The 19,334-nt window shown below is 37.6% G+C and overlaps 1 protein-coding gene across 1 annotated transcript; it reads right to left on the reverse strand.

Annotated features, from left to right (window-relative positions):
* Positions 1-1,876: 1,876 nt before the first annotated feature.
* Positions 1,877-14,375, reverse strand: LOC135155723 (uncharacterized). The gene is made up of 4 exons (XM_064105783.1): positions 12,085-14,375; positions 6,961-6,993; positions 6,083-6,314; positions 1,877-5,078 (listed from the first exon to the last, which is right to left on the reverse strand). The coding sequence occupies exons 1-4, from the start codon at positions 12,388-12,390 to the stop codon at positions 4,891-4,893; spliced, it is 759 nt and encodes a 252-aa protein (XP_063961853.1). The 5' UTR covers positions 12,391-14,375; the 3' UTR covers positions 1,877-4,890.
* Between the last annotated feature and the right edge of the window lie 4,959 nt (positions 14,376-19,334).

Raw genomic sequence — 19,334 nt, forward strand, 5'->3', positions numbered from 1 at the left:
GTTGGACTCGCTTTGATATATCCTGATCTTCCATTTGATTGTTCTTAGATGCAAAGTCCTCATTGTGATCAGGAATTCTCATTTACAGTGCGGAGACCCAATGGGGCCTTCTACCTCTGAGTAAACACTATCACTGTCAGTATTTGAATACCGGTAGTCTTTGTCAGAATCTGAATGGTCTTTGTCAGAATCATCATGATTATCTTGTGCTGTCATCTGAATTCCCAAAGCTGGAAAGTAACAATAATGAAAACTTTTGTCACTGTATCTCTATTAGTAGATACAGAATACTGCACTCCTGTGTCAGAGTTTCCATCATCACTCCCACTGTCCTCATCAGCGAGTGTTCCTGATTCTACAGTATCCAGCTCTGTTGAAGATAATGCAGATTTATTTTTTGACATGAAACTATTTTTAAAGTAGCCAAGGGCGATAACTCTACTGTAGTCGCAGAATTACTCAATGACGCCTCTTTATGAAAATAACATGCTCTTTATTGATTTCTATGGTTTAAATAATTTTTTCTAGGTGATCCAATTGCTGGACCCACAAGAACCTATAGCACTTTATTTTTGCTTGCAAATATAGGCTGTAATAGAGTGTAAATTCTGAAGCAGACACATGGGTGAACAATGAATTGACTTATCAAATATAAATTAAGATTAGCTACAATACCTTTCTCCCTGCATAATTTTTATAAGACAGAAAGCTGCCCTATTAAAAAAACAACAACAAATTTTGATGTCTAGCAAAGAGCAAAACTTGTTTCTAGTTCATGAGAGTTCCAATCATATCTAAAAAAAATATATATACATATCATATGTCAGATATTGAAAAGCCATAACCACATTTATCCTGAATATGAGAGATAATATAATTTACCTTCATTTTTCATCTGGCTTTAGCTGAAGATCTTCAATGCTCTTTGCCTTACCCAGCACTTCAATAGGATTTCCTCCCTTTCCTTCCATTGCAAACAAAACATTTGAGATCTTTGCAACTTGCTTGGCTGCATCAGGCAGCCTGCAAAATATTTTCCCTCAGATTGAGAAGTTGTGTCATAGTGGCAATGTATATGCGCAATCTTGTCAATCTGAGTAATGTTGGCTGGATCACACCACACTTTTGAGCATCATCATGGATTCCCCACATTGACCTTACTTCAGGGTCTGCTAGCTTCCTTAAAGCATGGTGGGTTTCCTCTGAACAAGAATCGGAGCAAGGTGCCTGCCTTTTCGACTCTGATACCCAACTTTGAATTGCGCTGCAAGAGCCTTGTCCAGTGGATCAAGAACGTTCAGTTGTTGATCTAACCACACCCCCTCATTTGCATCATTCCAGTGTTTGATAAACAAGTGACTTTGCTCATGCACCCCCCTCTTTGTGCATTTTAAAAGTTAGACGTGACACAACACAATCTCGCAGCTCTACAAAGCGATGTGAGTCCATGACACAGAATTTGCCATTTGTTATCTGCCTAATTCGTTGCAAGATGTAACCTTTCAAAGTTTTTATATGTTTATCTAGAGGCTGGGCACTCGGTCTTCGAAACCTTTCTTCCCTAGTTTTATGGAGCTAGATGCTGGCTCATCCGTTGCATTGATGCTAAAATGTACAATACATTAACTCCTAACTGTTCAGGGGTATATTGCTAATTTGCATATGTAATTGTCTTACTCCTGTTTAGTGGGTATAGGGTGCAAAATTTATGGAGGAGAGTATGTAAACCTATATGCCATATGAAAGCTTAGAATGTGTAGAATTTAAAAATATGAATATTTTTGCATAATTACGTATGCAAATTAAGTTATGAATATTAATGAGCTAATTATAATACACAAAATATATAGAAATTTTCAGATTTTCCACTTTTGTTGACAACTATTTGCATTTTATTATTAGAAATTCTTCACACAAGCATTACAAGATTTTAGAGCAACTCTTCAGCAATACATGCATGTCATAATTATGTCATACTTTTGATTAAAAGTTGTATTTTTTGTGAATTTAATATTTCACCTTTTTGGGTAAAAATTGTCATAAACTGTGTTGTAACCAATGATGGAAATAAGGCCTGTCAGTTATAACAGTAGAATTAAGTCTGAACTCTTAGGAATAAAATAATTATTCTTTTAAGTTAACTCTGCAAGATAAGGAGGTTATTTTGATGACAAATATTTGCATGTATATGCAAATTTATGCAAATTACGATACATAATGTACAATTGTACATGTATATGAATATTCATAAACCGTCTCCATGTGCACAAATGTATGTCCTGTATACACTCGTGCACAGTATAATCCAAATTTGTGCAGTTTTTGTTTTCATCTTATTGTAATAATTTTATATTTGTCTTAAAATATACATTTTACCATGTTTGAAATATAAATTCTGTAAGCCACATTGTAAAGCGTACAAATCAGTGTATTAATATCACCTTTTCCCGATATTTGTTCCGTATTAAAATGAATGACAATTTACCATTACAGAATGCGTATTTGTACAAACATTAGTTTGCATTATGTAATAAACTTTTACTATCATTCCTGAATTATTTCTGTAACAATTCTTCAGAATAAATCAACCAGAAATCCCAATACATTTACAATAATTGATGATGTATAATGTGAGTTGTACCAATTCACACGAAGAATTCTAATTCATTCACATACTGATCAGAACTTGACTACCAATGTTTTAAAATTTAAATTGAGAGGCTTTTTAACCTCCTCAAACATTAGTTTGCATTATGTAATAAACTTTTACTATCATTCCTGAATTACAGTACAATATTGTGTCATTATATCTGTAACATTTCTTGAGAATAAATTAAATTAGTTATGTCACATTAACCAGAAATCCCAATACATTTACAATCATTGATGATGTATAATGTGAGTTGTACCAATTCACACGAAGAATTCTAAAATCCATTCATTCACATACTGAAAAGAACTTGACTACCAATGTTTTATATCGAGAGGTTTTTTAACCTCCTCAATCTGGAATGAAATATAACTCAGTTTGATACCATAAATAATGCAAACATACATGTAACGAAACTCAAACTTCATGATGCTGAGCCTGGGATTTATGCCACTCTCTGAAGCAGTTTCTTTTGGCATTGAAACAGAGAAATACAGCACAAGTTTCACATTTTACACTTGATTTCACCTCAACCTTTAGTTTCCGAAAGCACACCTGACAGTTTCTTTGTCATTGTCCAATCTGGCATATGCTTAGGCTCAGCATCATCCTTGTCCTGTTTTTCATGTTTGGTTTGTGAAAACAAAGGGACTTCTGTTTCATCAGTAATGTCTCCTAACTGACAAGCAAGCTCTTCCCTAAATTCAAGCTGCAGATAGGTGGATCCACGTTGTAATTCAACATTATTTGGGTACTGCTGTTGAAATAGTTTGAATAGGATATATGAATTCACAACTGTTATGTCCACCATATGGTAAAACAAGGTTTTCCACCATTTTATTGTTTTTCTCAAAGTATCATATTTACCAATTAACTGGTCCGAGCGATCAACGCCATTCATGAAACGATTATAGTCTTGGAAAGCATTAGGTTGGCGTACAATATGGCGTGAAAATTTACCATTCACTTTTACCCTCCGGAGAGTATGACTGGCTGCATCAGCTTTGTGAATTGTAGACATTAAAGAGAAATTCCAGTAGTTGCAGTAAACACTGATTTCATGAGAAAGTCTGTAAAACCAGGCTTAATTGTCAGTATATCATCGAGGATCTAGATCTGGTACAGTTACATAAACTGAACTTTGTGAAATCTTGAAATCTACGCTGAAAAATGTTCAGACTGAACTTCCGCAACACAGATAAGCGCACGTGGGACTGTGTATAATTATTGCTTAGAGCGTCGGGCCCGACGCTCTACCCGAATCCTGTGCTTATTTGCTGATTTCTCAGCAATTACACAATTTCTTCCAGAATCCTTTGGCACATGCGTTTTATTTATACAAACAGACACTTTGGTGGTCATTTCATTGGATTCTGTACGAACTCATTTTGGTATCGTTACCAAAACTAGCATTTACCTTAATTTTATTGTCTTTCCATTGCATAGTCAAAACAGGTCCATCCCTGTCCCATCGCATTTGTCCCTTCTTTGATTTTTTTGCCCATGATTTAAATGTTTTCTTGAAATGCGATGGAAAGTCTTTCCTGTTGGCGAGGGCCGTGCCACATGCTAATATACCACTAGCTTTCAAATCTCTGAAAAGTCTTGATGTAGTGTAAAAATTGTCACAGTACAGATGGTACCCCTGATTGATAAACTTCTCACATAAACGAATGGCGACATCATATGCCAGACCATGTTGCACCCCTTCAGCTTTGCGACCCGTGTAGACCTCAAATTTGCATGTATAACCATTTGCCGAATCCGCGAGGACCCATAATTTAAATCCAAACTTTGTTGGTTTATCGCGGATATACATCCTGAACTTAAAACATCCCTTTGAACGGACCATTCGTTCATCAATTGAGATGTTTTGAAACGGTTGATACAACTCCTGACACATGTTGTTAATGTGGTTAATAAGGAAGCGAACTTTTGCCAAGGGATCACCTTCCTCTCCATCCGTGGGATCAACCACATGAAGAAAGCTATTGATAGCTTTGTATCGATTCTTAGTCATAAAGGAACGCGCCCATATCCCATGATAGAGCGTTTTGGTTGACCAGTAACGATCTATATTCGGCAGCTGGACAAAGTCCATATATATCAGAAGACCAATGAAAGAATACAATTCATCCGGTGTAACATACGTGAAAGATCCATCACTATTTAGATAACTTTGCCCGTGATCTTTTCTTGCATTGATGAGAGCATAGGCATTTGCGAAATAGCAGATTTCTTCAATTATTGAGAGAGTAAAACCAACTTGAAGAAGTCAACTGCCTTGGTGAACTGTGATGCTGATTTTCGGGTGCGAATTGAAGAAATTTGTACGCCTGCTTGACGATGGGGTAGGAAAAACCGAACCTCCTTTTTTGATGGTCCTGCATGATCCGTCTCATCGTAGCTTTTGTCCCCAATGTTGATTCTGATAATAAATTAAAAATAAAATAAGGTTGATAAAGTTTAACAAAGTAAACAACTCAGTATTTCCATGATCTCATTTCCAATCACTCAAGTAAATTGAAATCAAATCGGACATCGGCATGTGTTGAACATTATTTGTCACTTCTCCTCACTTTCGGCCGGCGTGGCTTACGGCCGCTGTCTGCGCAAAATGAAACTGTAATTAGCTATTTCATGGGAATATGCTGAGGTAGGCCTACATTGGCATTTAAATATGGGAAGCAAAGAAGTCAATGTAAGGATTAGTTAAGCAAGCCGTTATTTGAAAGACACGACGCCTTATCATATTCCTGTAAAATTGATGGCCAATACATTTTGTGCGGATGGCCAAGAATGAAGAGCAACAACTACCGTAGTCTTAGCCAGGCGGCTTCTAGAGAGTAAAAATCATTTACTAACGTAAGGTTACTCTCATACGAAGCCAGGCCTTCTATCTCATAGACCCACACAGAGCCAGCCAAAACCTGAAACTTTCACCCCCGAGATTTCTACTTTCCTTCTGAAAGATCTAGCTCTAAATCATGTACATGGGATAAAACTTAATTTCCGACATTTCTACGCTCTCGTTGTTATTTTTAAAACAAGAATTCATCAAAAAAATGAAAAAATATTGTGAAAAGACGGAAGAGACTTGCCCGATGTTTACGCCGCCATCTTGTTTCTTATTGTACTTCCTCAACGTTACGGACGCGAGCGTCGCGTAACGTTGGGGAAGTATAATAAGAAACAAGACTTCCAATTTTACTTGAGACAAAAGTTTAATGTACAGGTATATGTACTATAAACAAACACTGACACACAAATGTAAAAAAAAAAAAGTTTTTGTCTTTTGGCAATACATGGATTCCATTAACCTAAAGGGTTTTCTTGTGATTAGAAATGCTACAGCTATCCAAAACATGTACATGAACCTTTCAGATACCAGCCATGATAAAAAAAAATCTTCATCTCACTATTGTTAACTACCTATTATCTCCACCAATAGCTCAGGATCTAGGGGCACAGTTGCGTCTGGTGTGGCCTTATTGACGGCCACCCTCATGCCACACGCCTTCCCTTTAGACAGGGTCTCCTGCCCAAAAACTACCTCTTGGAGACTCGTAAGGAGAGTCTCCTTTGTAGTTCCCTTTCTGAATGCATGGCGCCGTTGTGCATCGGTGATGATCGGCCTCCCCCCAGGAAACAGTGGCACTAAGGTCTGAATGCAAAAGGATAGAAAAAAAAATACATGTAACAAAGTTTTGTTGTAAATTACCAAACATGTACCATCCATCACATTCATTCCTCAATCAACCGGTGGGTCATAATATTAATGTATATTGTTGTATAATATCACTAACGATTTATACAATTTATTATTTAAAAAAAACATCCTCGATCCTTAAAAAAGCAAAATCATAATTTATTGTACAACTTGATTTACTGAAATCTAAATACACAATACAATATACATATCTCTGTTGATAAAAATTATCATAACAATCATGTTATCCACATACAAGATATGTGTTAATAAGGGCCTAGAAAGCTCCTGTCATCCTTGTACTTTAGAAACCCCCAGAATTTGTATTATATTTAAAACCACATATTTTGCATGGGATGCGTACATGAAATTTTGTCTTGAGCAGTTTTTGCAGTTTTGGTCTCAGAAGTTGCACTAGACTAAAAAAGAAAAGTCGTGTAATGCAAGTATTTGGTGTTACAAATTTATCATAAAAAATAATGTTGGGGAGCCAAAAAGTATTTTTATGGTTAACATGACTAAATAAATTGATTGAAGTTGCTATTCTAATTGCAATATGAATGACAAATCTATCCATCATATGCTTCAAAAAGGATCTTACCTCATTGGGGGTTTCAAGCTGTACGTATGAGCTCTGGGAAGAAAAAAAGAAATATGGAATTCTTTTAATTCAATCCCAGTGAGAGGGAACATTTTCAGAGCAACCATTCCGCAGATGGTATGAAAGAAGAAAATGACCCACAATTTGGCAGTTTTCTTGGAAAAGAGTAGGGATAACAAAGATATCCATGTATGTATAATTGAAGGGTCCAAAAGTCATCAAGAATGAGAATAAACAAATGGGAGTGAAATTGTTAAGGTCTAATCAAATCAAGACTTTTTCGTGAAACAAATTTGGTAATCCTTCATCACTTTTATCTGCAATCACATTTTCTGTCAAAAAAAATATTAATATGTAAATAATAATTTACAAAATTACTTTAGAAGTTAATGATTAGAAAGTAAAACTGTTATAATAGGCAAATGATGTCATATTCTTTTCACTCTTATTTTATACATTTATTTTTTTGCATCGATGAAATAAAACCAAGTATTGTCTTTAAAAAAAATAAAGGTGCGCAGTAAAAGTCAGAAGATAGCATGTCACATCATCAAGGCGAATCATGGATCATAAAAGGAATTGTAGTTACACCTTTTATATTATGATGACAAGAGTTGGATTAATGCAAAACTTTCTGTGAAGTGACGTTTTAAAAAAGACTTAGTTAAAGGGCATATACACTGGTCATAAACATTTTAAAGCATGTTACATAATCTAATCACTTAAATTATATAAATCATTTGTAAACATATGCATGAGGGAATGCGTCATCGGTCCAATGCATGGGTTTTACGAATCACAATCTCATGTATCACAAACGAATGAAATAATTAATAGAGTTCATGTATCATTTTTTTACCCAAAATACAATACACTGCACAAACAATTTAAGAAACTAAACACTGCTGAATACTGATTACACAGGGTAAAATTGGCGCATGCATCGCATGATCTCACCGAATTTGTTTGGTCCGGTGCTTGTGCGCCACATAATTATGTTCGTCTAAGTACGATGGGAACAGGGCTCTGCTAGTTCCAAACTGCCGTCGAAGTTTCCGTTTGGCGTGCATCCACCGACCTTCGATGGTGTTGGTGTGAAGCCATGGGAGAAGGGGGTCAACGAAGTTCTCTTCGTGCACCACGACATCGTGGAGGTAGATTCTTCCGTTCAGCTGGTCCAAGTTATTGTAGGCCGCCCAGCCGTCGCTGATAATGTGGCTCCCGGGCAGTAGCCATCTAGAGATGATGGCCTCCAGAGTTGCTCTATTCCTGTTAGGGACAACCTCCATTAAACACCTCCCGTCTCCCTCTCGACGGTGCCAAACACCCAGTGGCCATCTCGGTAGGCCCCTCGATGGTACTTCCGATGAAAATACTTTGTTTCGTCAATTTCAACTATCTTAGGGGCGCCATTCAAGTCGAATCCTCCCAGCTGTTGAAAATTCGCAATCAAGCCCTGGCTGCATAGTTCTCTTAGCATATTTCTCTTAGCATATTTGACCAGTTTGTAGCTGTGTGATCTTCCCCAAGCGCAGTCTGTTTTTTGATGAAGTTTTGTGGCATATCATCTGCCCACATGTACACGAACATAATCAACTGCTGGAGCGAAAGGTGGCTACCGGAGAAAAAAGATCCATGCCTTATGCTCTTTCTTCTGTGACACTCAGGACTCCTCCAAACATAGGAGTCGATACCCGCTCTCAGTATTTTGCCACAACCTACATGGCACTGTTCACACGTGTAGGAGTTTGCGAGAAGTTGTCGCCTCGCAAGAAAATTGATGCACCCTTCGACCGTCACTAACTGTGGTAGTAAATCTATCAGCAAAAAGTTATCAGCGATCATATCGGCAACGGGTATGACAGAGATGCCAACCCTCCCGATTTCATCGGGAGGCTCCCGAAAATTCATCCCAACTCCCGCCCTTACGATTACCATCCTTATCCTCCCGAAATTACGATTTTTTTTTGCATTGATCAAATTGGATTGGAAGTACATGTATCGTCTGCTGACTTTAGCATGTAGTAACTCCATTACGTTTCGCTGCTACTAAATTCTGTGTGAAAGGCAGACAAATAAGGAGCAGCGAAAAGCTGGTGCATGTGATATGCCCAACGGGAATCCACTGTGCACCAGGCCGGTAGGCCTGGCTAGCTTCGCGAGGCGTGTGCGCTCGCGGCCGCTGGATTTGTCGAGTCGTGCGATGGAATATCGGTGTGTGATTTCGGCGTATTGATGGGTTGATATTGACACGAAATGGCGGAAAATCAACAAAAAAAGACCAAGAAATGGTCTCAGAAGTATAAGACTGAATACAGTCTCCAGTACCCGTGTATTCGGAAAGAGGAATCTACCATGCATTTTGCACAATTTGCAGCGTGGACATTAAAGTTGAGCACGGAGGTCGTGATGATATTCGGAAGCACGTAGGGAGCAAACGGCATACAGACATTGCGAAGACGAGATCTTCGAGCTCCACTAGTACCCTGTTGACTTATTTCACCAAGCAAGGGACCAGCGAGGAGGAAGACGTTACCCGCGCTTTAATAATAATAAAGAGGATAATTCCTCATTATTATAGTTGAACAGGTACTTTTCTTCTATTGTCCCCTCATTTTTTTTACATGTAAAAATGCATATTCATGATATTTGATATTTTTATTTTTATGTCAAAAAAGTGGGAACAATGTTTTTTTAAAAACATGTGAAATGCTCCAAAATAAGGGTCAGATTGCACCAGAGAGCATCTAGAAACCCAGAGCTTCCAGGGCCCTAAGGCGGGCCCTCGACCCCGGCCGCAAGGGTCGATCGCTCCGCGCTCGAGATGTGCGCTACGCGCACATAATTTGGTGTCGGTTGCAAATCCTCCCTAATTCTGATTTCCAAAAGTTGGCATCTCTGGTATGATATCTTGTGCAGCTACTATTGAGGTCGGCGCTTGTGGGCGACCAGCCATTTTTTCCAAGTTTGATGTTTCTTCAAACTAACTTTTTTCCGGTCTAAACGTTTAACAAGTTGTTGCCCATATCATATAGGAGATGAAGAATCTATTTCCTATAATTGCTTATTATGTTATTAAAACAAAGTTATGTACTGACAATAATACGCATGCGCAGTGATGACCCCACACACTAGCGTGCGCGCGCATCCACACACACACACAAACACACCCTTACGTGTAATCGCCTTCATTCGAGGACTATAAACTTAAACCATCTAACCGTGGACGCTCCTGAAACCTTTTTAAATACGGATATATTTTAGGGATTTTTTAATTATTAATGGTGAAAAGGGAAAATATCACATTGAATACCCCGTAACTAATTCATTTATTTTTTTTATTTTAAGCCTTCAACTGTGGACGTTAGTCGCGTGATATTCATTACAATGGGGACCGTCCACGTTTGGAAGGGGGGCTCAACGCCTTCCCAAATCACTCCTTTATGGGCTACTTAAAATGCACGCAATGTTATGCAAGGTCAAAATGTGCATTTTGACACGGGGGCTTCCGCATATTTTAAACACTGACGCCCGAGGCTTCGACATATATTTAACATTATATTGCATTAATATTAACAATTCATCATTAAGCAAAATACGAACTCTTAAAGAACAATTAAAGGTTGCTGCCTTACATTGTGCTATATCATATCAAACATCTACTACTTCTTCCATTACTACTGCCACTACTACCACCACCACTACAGCTGCTACTACTTCTGCTATACTATCACCAGCACTACTACTACTACTACTTCTACTTCTACTATTACTATTGCTGCTACTACTACGACTACCACCACCACTACTTTAGGCCTACTACTACTGCTGCTGTTACTACTACTACTTCCACACCCATTAGGATTTGATTTGTGAGCACTTGTGAGAAAAACAGACGAATAGTTTGATATAAGAATGTGTAATGTGGGACCGTTAAAAAGAATATAAAAGAAATGCAATTAGATTTCATTTATTTATCTACTGGAAGAAAAAGTGGTATCAGAAGAGACAGCTAGGACACTATATTTGGAAAAAGAGTTCCTACTGATAGAGTAGTTACGCCTTTTTAAGTGAAAGTGGTCACCTTTAAAGAGAAATTGACTTTATTTTAGAAGAAAATTAGAAAAGTGGATGATTTTGGAATTTTTAAGAGGAGTTTATTTATGAAAGAGAAAGGGCATCATTTCTTAAAGAGGGACACTCTTTGAAGAGAAAATGGGCGCTTTTAGAAAGGAAAGGGCCACTATTGGAAGATAAATGGCTCTAATGGAAGAAAAATGGGGAGATTTTGAAAGGTGATAAGGGGCTAAGTTGGAAGTGTTGGAATAGAAAGAGCCCTATAACTGAAAAAGAACAGGCTACTCTTGCAGAGAAATCACGTCTTTTGGAAGTGCAAGGGCAACATTAGAAGAGAAATGGGGCATTATGTTTACTGAAAGTGAGCGGACTGTTAAGAAGACAATAGCCGTTGGTCCGGTCAAATCACTCACAGTTCAAAGATAAGAGGGGCTTCTTTTCCTTGAAATTGACAATATCTTTTAAACAATAATGAATGTCTCTTAAAAGCAACAAAATAAATAAGAACAAACAATTAAGACGTTGATTTTGCACCCAAAAGGAGTATAATAATTTTTAAAAAAAGAGAATCAGTTTTTGACCGGACCAACACATGCACTGCCTATAGCATGCACTGGTGTACTGGTGGGGGGCTTGGGGGGGGGGGGCTGCAGCCCCCCCCAAAAAAACTTTCCACTACAAAATTTGATGCTCTCTTTCCCAGCGTTTTTATACCGAAAATCATTTCATTAAATATGTAAAATGTATATTTATACCATCATCGATCATCAATTCGGTATTCAGGTTCTCGGTATCGGACTCGATATCGGACTCGATATCGGATTAATCTGATTAATGATATAATTAAGACACAGATATTGATCGCAAATGAATTACAATGATGTATAAAGGATATTTTCTTTCAATAAAAACCCTTTGACTATCAAGCATTTAGCAAATTGAAGGGAAAAAAAGCATTCATATTTAAGTATTTATTTATATTCATACCTATCGAATGTTCTTTCAGAGCATCTTTAAAAAATAACGAAATAGCTAGCTAGAGCTCACCGTTTCATCCTGATTGAATTGCAATGGCACTCCATAGTCATACAGGAGTTCGGTTTGTGCTTCAATGTCCTTGGATGCAAACAAACATAAGAAAGGGGTGCCTTCATCTTCTACAACACGGAGTTTAACATTTGATGATTTTCCTACGCCATGATTGACCAATCTCCCGAGCATTGGCCCACCAGTTGGCTCATCGGTTGCATCAATGCTGAAAAGTAAGAAGGCATTACAATCAGAGTCTGTAACATACTGAAAGAGTGTTTGTGGTATGGTGTGAACAATGAAAGTCATTGTAAATACAATCATTTTACCCCATAGACTATTGTGTTATAATAAACCACCCGCAGGCCCGGACAGTCAATTAAATTGTGACAGTCTGTCATGGATACCTTCTAATCAAACTACATTTTTAATGGTCGTATGCCTGGCTGTATATTGATCCATCTAAACTTCATTTTACAACAATATTATACAACAGATAGAGCAATTTGTCATGTGTTTAGCTGAATGTTGTCGTGCAAAACAAATGTGAGTTGTTTTTTTTCTCCCACAGGCAGTTAAAAAACAGGTCAATCTGAAAATAATTCACAGTTGCCGAAGAATTAGACAAAAAAATTATAATTGTTTGAATCTCCACACAATATATTTGTACACCATATAATTGTATATTTTTCTCAACATGCTGTCCGAAATTTTCAATTTTTCTTGAGCTTATAATCTAATAACTTTTCACCAGAAAGAAATAAAGAATAAAGAATCGGCACAAACACAATGATCTTTCAAGACACATGTAGTTACATATACTAATAAAGCATACTACTCAATCCAATGCAAGATAAGCAGAGCTAGGGAACATAATGTTCATTTTCACACTGAATAATTATGTGTTAATACCTCCACCAAGGAACTTGGAAGAATTGTATTTTTTCAGTCCTGTTGGTTCATTGTTTTGCATAACTCAAAAAGTTCTTGTCAGAATTTAATCAAACTTTCAGGAGAGGTGCATGATGAAACTCACAACAAATAATAAAATTTGGGGGGTCATGAGGTCAAAGGTCACAGGGGTAAAAATGTGCAATTTCCAGGGGGTATGGACCCCAGGGATGGAAGAGCCAAGGGCATTTCCCTTTAGCGTCCAATGAAAATAAGTGAATGTACAGTACACTTATAATGTGAGGCGCGTATTTTCATTGTGACAGACACTGTGACATGCTCCAGTAAGCACTCTTCCTAGCCGGAGGTATATATGCACTCTTTCTATTTTCTGTTTTGTTTTTCAGTTTTAGTTTTATATTTTTCTTTAAAGGCATACATGGACTTGCTGAAGATATCCTTACCACATCTTTGTGCCATTTTTAGCAGTAAAGAAGAATCTAAAACCAGTAGAATTCTGAATTTCAAGGTTCTCTCCATCGGTGCCATTTATCAGATTTCCAGCATACTGAAAGAGAAACTCATCTTTTTGTATATCGCGTGTCACAACTACTCCTCTTCCTGCAAAATTGGGGGGGGGGGGGGGTAATGTAGAGTGGAGGAAATAGAAAATTGTAACTATTAATAAAGACTGATTGAATTAAAAACATTTACTTGAAGGCACAATTAACATCTATAACATTTTTCCTATCCCTTTCCATGCCAGCCCCTGCCCCAACCCCCTTATAGACATATTCAAGGTTAAAGAAGAATGTCCTTTGTCATTGCAGTACTTTCTGAAAATATTTTAGGCAGTATAGATACAATAGCTGAATTATGAATTCTTGTTTTGCCAACTAAAACCTGTGAATTAACTGCTTATTCCTAACCAATCCAACTGGACAAAACACACTATTAAAATGTGAAAAGGAATTGGAAAATCCTTTTTATAGCAGATTCCCCTTAATGTAAATGTTTAGCTTGTATATTCCCTCCAAGTCTGAAATTATATAAATAACTATAATTACACTCAGATAAAAAAGGGAAGTTGCCACTTGTTCAACCTAAAAGATTTTTTGATAAACAATCAGATGAGCAGAATTTTAATTTTTGATCGCCTATGGATGAGTCCAATACCCATGCCAGCATGCTCCCCCAAAATGCCTACATTAGATTAGCATCAAAACATATGGTGTATGGTATTAGTCAAAATCACCAAGCAAAATATCATGTTCGTGAATAATTCAATATTTTTGTTTTTACACATTTGCATGGTTATTGGACTGTAACTCATTATGCATGGATGACCACTTAATATATGCTCATCTGAAAGAGGAATAATTTCCCTTAGGTATATTGTTCATTACCTAATATTAGAGTCTTATAACAAAAATTAGAGTTAAAAAAACAAAATGGCCACTTTTTGTTGTTGTTATATATATATATATTTTTTTTTTTGGGGGGGGGGAAGATGAGTGTATGAACTACCATACTGACTTTTAGATTTTGGTGCATTGGTGACTGAAACATGTTGCCATACACATCAATCGGCAAACACTAAAAGCACATAAAAAGTGAAAACAAAACTGATTTTCAGATTGTTAGTAATTTTTATCTGTAAGCAAATTAAAAAAAATATTTTTTCCATTTAAATGATTACAGTGAGAGGATGACTCGATCGTGCATTAAGTACGAACACGATGGTTTTTTTATTTTTTTTTTATTTATATTTTTTAAATTTCTTCCCCTCCCTTCCCTATACTATTCTGAAAAGGAAGGTAAAGGGAAAATAATGCATGGAACGGACTAAAAGAGGACAAAAGCATTTAGGCGGCCTACAATGCAATTAAAGTAAAGTTCTACTCTGTAAAGCATGGCACCTCTATTAATAGTTGGGCTAGAACTATATACACCTGTGTAACTGTACATTACACTGAAAGTCTATGGTGTGTATCAATTTGAATGAAATATTCAGTTTAGAATGGAATTACACAAATAATGTAAAACACAAACCTTTTAATGGGCCAAAGTAATGGCATTCAAAATGATCCTGGTCTTTTTTTCCTTGGATCCATTTTGATGCCACAACTTTGGGTGTCACCCTTTGTCGCTTCTTTGGTTTCATTACTGGACTGTGAGGGAGTACCTGGAAATGAAGGATTATCTAATATGATTACAACAGCTCATACTCCTCGGCCACATCCACAGTACTACTATAACAGTAGCCACTAACCCTACTCTGATCTAGCTGCCCAAATTTCCCTCTCGATTTGGTCATTACTACTAGTCTTTGCCATTCCGACTCAGTTGCACTGTGCATTAGAAGGAGATTCACATGGCCTGGCAGCCAGGTTACATCTGCAGTTGTGAAAACTGAGTCATCAATATTTACTTATAGACCTCTTTTAAACCTCTAGGCCTACTTCACTTCTTTACTGGCTAGATAAATAATTAACATTAGTGGAAAAGCAACTATTATCGAGGAAAATGAGCAAAATATTGTCAATTAATTGTGCAACCATTCTAACTTCAATTGTTTGCAGTTTTGATCACTGCAAGATTTAGACTTTGAAGGTTTGTCAATTACTATTATTTTTGTCAACTGAGTTCCAAAGCAGTGTTTTAATTGATATGTTCTACATGCACGGTTCTTATGTGTACTGATCCGTTTCTTTTGAAATCTGAAGCAACAACATAATATTTGGTGAAACACATACGACACAAATAAAAAAAGAAAATATGTATACTAACCAACCATTATCCCGATATATCGCTCAGTTCAGATGGATATCTATTCGTCTCACCACTATCATTTATCTAGACATACATCGTAAGAGCATTTGTCTAAAGTCTTGTTACATTTTTCACTGTAAAATGTGAAATTTCATTAAAAAATTTTCTTTCATAATGTTTTTTTTTTTAAACCTCTACTTTAAATTCATTTTCGCTGCAGCAACCCTCTCCTAAGCCTCCTCCCCCCCCCACCATTGTGCCACTGGCACACAAACACACATATTTGGTCTACTATTTACCCTCCTGTCTAATCACAATTCGTCTATTGGAGTGGCGTACCTGGACCTTGGCGCGCGGGGTGGGGGTACTAATTCCAAACAAAAATCTGACCAAAAAAAAAAAAGAAGGGTTATCAGCATTTTTACTTAGGTGTCGTTTTCGCGCACTTTTACTTTCCCCAAAACTGGCAAAAGGTGGCCACATGAAGCTGAACACATGCTTCTAATCTAAGTTCTACGTTACAGGTCATTCATCACTTGCCAGGGGGGCAGTTTGAGTTTGCCCCTCTGCCCCCGTCCCCCCTTTAGGATCTAAGTTAGATATAAGCTTTAGAGTCTAGTGTAACTTACCAGCTAGGGTTCCTCAAACTTTATACTTGGCTTGAGGCAGGGGCGGCGATTTCTTTTCATGACCGGGGGGGGGGGGGGGGGGGGGGGGGGACGAAATGCGAGGGACGAGGGAGCATAGTGAACGTGATCGGGGCGAAGGTGACGGAAGTGACTACCCCCTCAAGGGTTTTTGAAGTTTTGATGTATTACAAAATTACATTCCTTCGCAAAACTATAATATAAAAACAAGCAATATACTTTTTTCACACTTCACTTTTACTTTGCCGGTAATTAGTGTGCAGTCCGAAGGGTTGTCAATATTTAGTAGGTATACTTTAGTAAGTAGGGAGCTTGGGCATGGAAGGGATTTCTATTTCCCACTCTAGCCCTCTGTGATGTACATGTATATTGATATCGCTATGGAAGTTGAAATGGCGTGGTAGTAAACTATTAAAACCAACCAATATTACGGAATACCTGTAACATGCAAAATGACACTTTTGCCCCCCCCCCCCAAAAAAAAAAAATGAGCGAAAAGTGTAACCATGGAAACTTATTATACCAGTGCTTTTGGAAATTCAATGTTCTAGTTTTGTCTTTTGGGGGCGGAATTGATGACGGTTTTTCATGATTCGGGCTTTCATGGCCATCAAGAAAGTGCATACCAGTCTCTGGAACACTCGGGTGAGCCGCACAACTTGGGCCTGCTTCACTTACTGTGGGGATACTGTCCTCATCAGTTTCTATTCCGCTTACTTACACTAGCACTACTCTCACTCTGTGTATTCCTTTCGAAGTACATCTTCTGATGGCTGTCCTATCGTTTCACAGGCATTGTCAATCTCTCCTACATCATCCAGTTCTGTTTCATCCCTTTTCTGGCTTTTACTCTCCTTCTTGAAATAATTTCTGATATCCATTTTACTTCTATCTTATGTCTTATGCAGGTGTAATAGAGATTTATAGAACTTCCCACACCAAATCACGGCAAGTCTAAAATGAGCGTTTGTCAACCCTTCTTATGTTCATTGTCCATGTAATTTACGTGGAATGTGATGCATTCCACGCGCATACTTCTCATGTTTATTACAAGCCTTAACTCCAAAGAACCTCAGGAATGTAAACTCGTATGTTTCCACTATAGGTCGCTTGTACATTACAGTACTTTTTCAGAATGTGAGTGAAAATTAATCATGTAATGATCAATGTTTTTAGAAAGATGTACACCATTTCCCTTTTAGGCAACAACATTTTTTATAACCAGGCAGGAAGGGACTCCGTAAAAGAGCAAGCGGAATATTCATTTTTGTAGCACTGATCTATTTATATAACTCTTAATCTTGTAAACATACAGTGTAAACTGTGCTTACGTGATACCAACGGAATACAGATTTTCTACAATATTTACTTGTACGTTTAAAGGATATTATGCGAGGGAGCGTAGCGACCGAGCGAGAAGATTTTGCATTTTTATTAGTCTAAACGATGCACTCTTAGGCCCCCCAGAGCATAAAAATGTGTTGCAGCCTTTAATCAGTATTTGCTATACATTTTTTTTTGTTGCACTTTTTCAAATTATCCGGAGGAGACGATCCCCCCTAAAAAAATTGAGGGGGACGTGTCCGCCCCCCCCCCCCCCCGGGATCGCCGCCCCTGGCTTGAGGGTCCGGATGTGATTAGACCTAGTCTAAGTGTTAGAACTAACTTAGACTAGATACAGATAGGCCCCTATAACTTTTTTACCATAGACTAGTAACAGTTATGACTACCCATAGGAAAAATATGGGCTTGCGGCGGACTGCTGTGGCAACCTTATGGCAACCTTGCGGTAACCAGGTTGCTTTTTCACATGCCAATTAGTCTTGCCGCAACCTCTTTTAAAGGTTGCAGCGGATCCGCTACAACCTTCATTCATGGAACTGGTAAATTTACAGGAGGTTGCAGCGGATCCGCGGCAACCTTTTCTATGAATATTCATGTGACCAGAGTGGCCACTCAAAGGTTGCGGCGGATCCGCCGCAACCTTCCTTCACAGAACTGATAAATCTACAGGAGGTTGCAGCGGATCCGCGGCAACCTTTTCTATGAATATTCATGTGACCAGAGTGACCAGATGGAGGTTGCGGCGGATCCGCCGCAACCTTTTTAGTTGATATGCAAATCAGGAGACTAGCTACATGGGAGTTACGCCAAGGTTACCGTAAGGTTATGGTAAGATTGCAGTAAGGTTACCGCGAGGTTGCGGCAAGGTTACCACATGGTTACGGCAACAGCTAATAATTCACTCAAACCATCCTCATCCCACAATCGAAGGCATTACATTCAGATTATCAGTACAATACACAATGATACATGACTAAAAAATAATTGTCTTGTATGAATACATGTATTAATAAACACGCGTGCATGTACAAACACAGAAAATGAAAGAAAAAATTCAGTTACTGTCAGTTGAGACACCTTTATGTAATAAACAATAAATAAAGCATCACATGTGGGACCTTTTGCAATTTGTGCATGAGCTGTGCATGGTTTGTAATGACATCTATATTAACCCCCCCCCCTCCAAAAAAATGAATAAAATAAAATAAATAAAATAAATAAAAATAATAAAAATAATGAATAAATAAAAATTAAAATATTGAATGGAATATCTGAGGCATGTGAAGGGCACAATGTAAAGTGCAAAAGTAAATAAAGCTTAAATAGCAAGATAGATTTTTCTGTGAATAGAATACATATCATTTGAGCTGCAATCTGCAAATACGAAAGTTAACATTTGGCACGATGAAACAAGTTCTTTGGCATTGTCTGAGAACACACACACATACCCACACGCCTTTCCTTCTTTGAGTCTATTTGGTGCATTAGAAGTGGCAAGATATTTCCTGAAGCAACTTATATTTAATATGAATACTGGTAAATACGGAACAGTTTTGAATGATGAATTGGCAGAAAAAAAAACGCTGTATGCATTGCAAAATGTTGTAAAAGGTG

This window comes from Lytechinus pictus, chromosome 10 (assembly GCF_037042905.1).
Source record: "Lytechinus pictus isolate F3 Inbred chromosome 10, Lp3.0, whole genome shotgun sequence".
Lineage (NCBI taxonomy): Eukaryota > Metazoa > Echinodermata > Echinoidea > Temnopleuroida > Toxopneustidae > Lytechinus > Lytechinus pictus.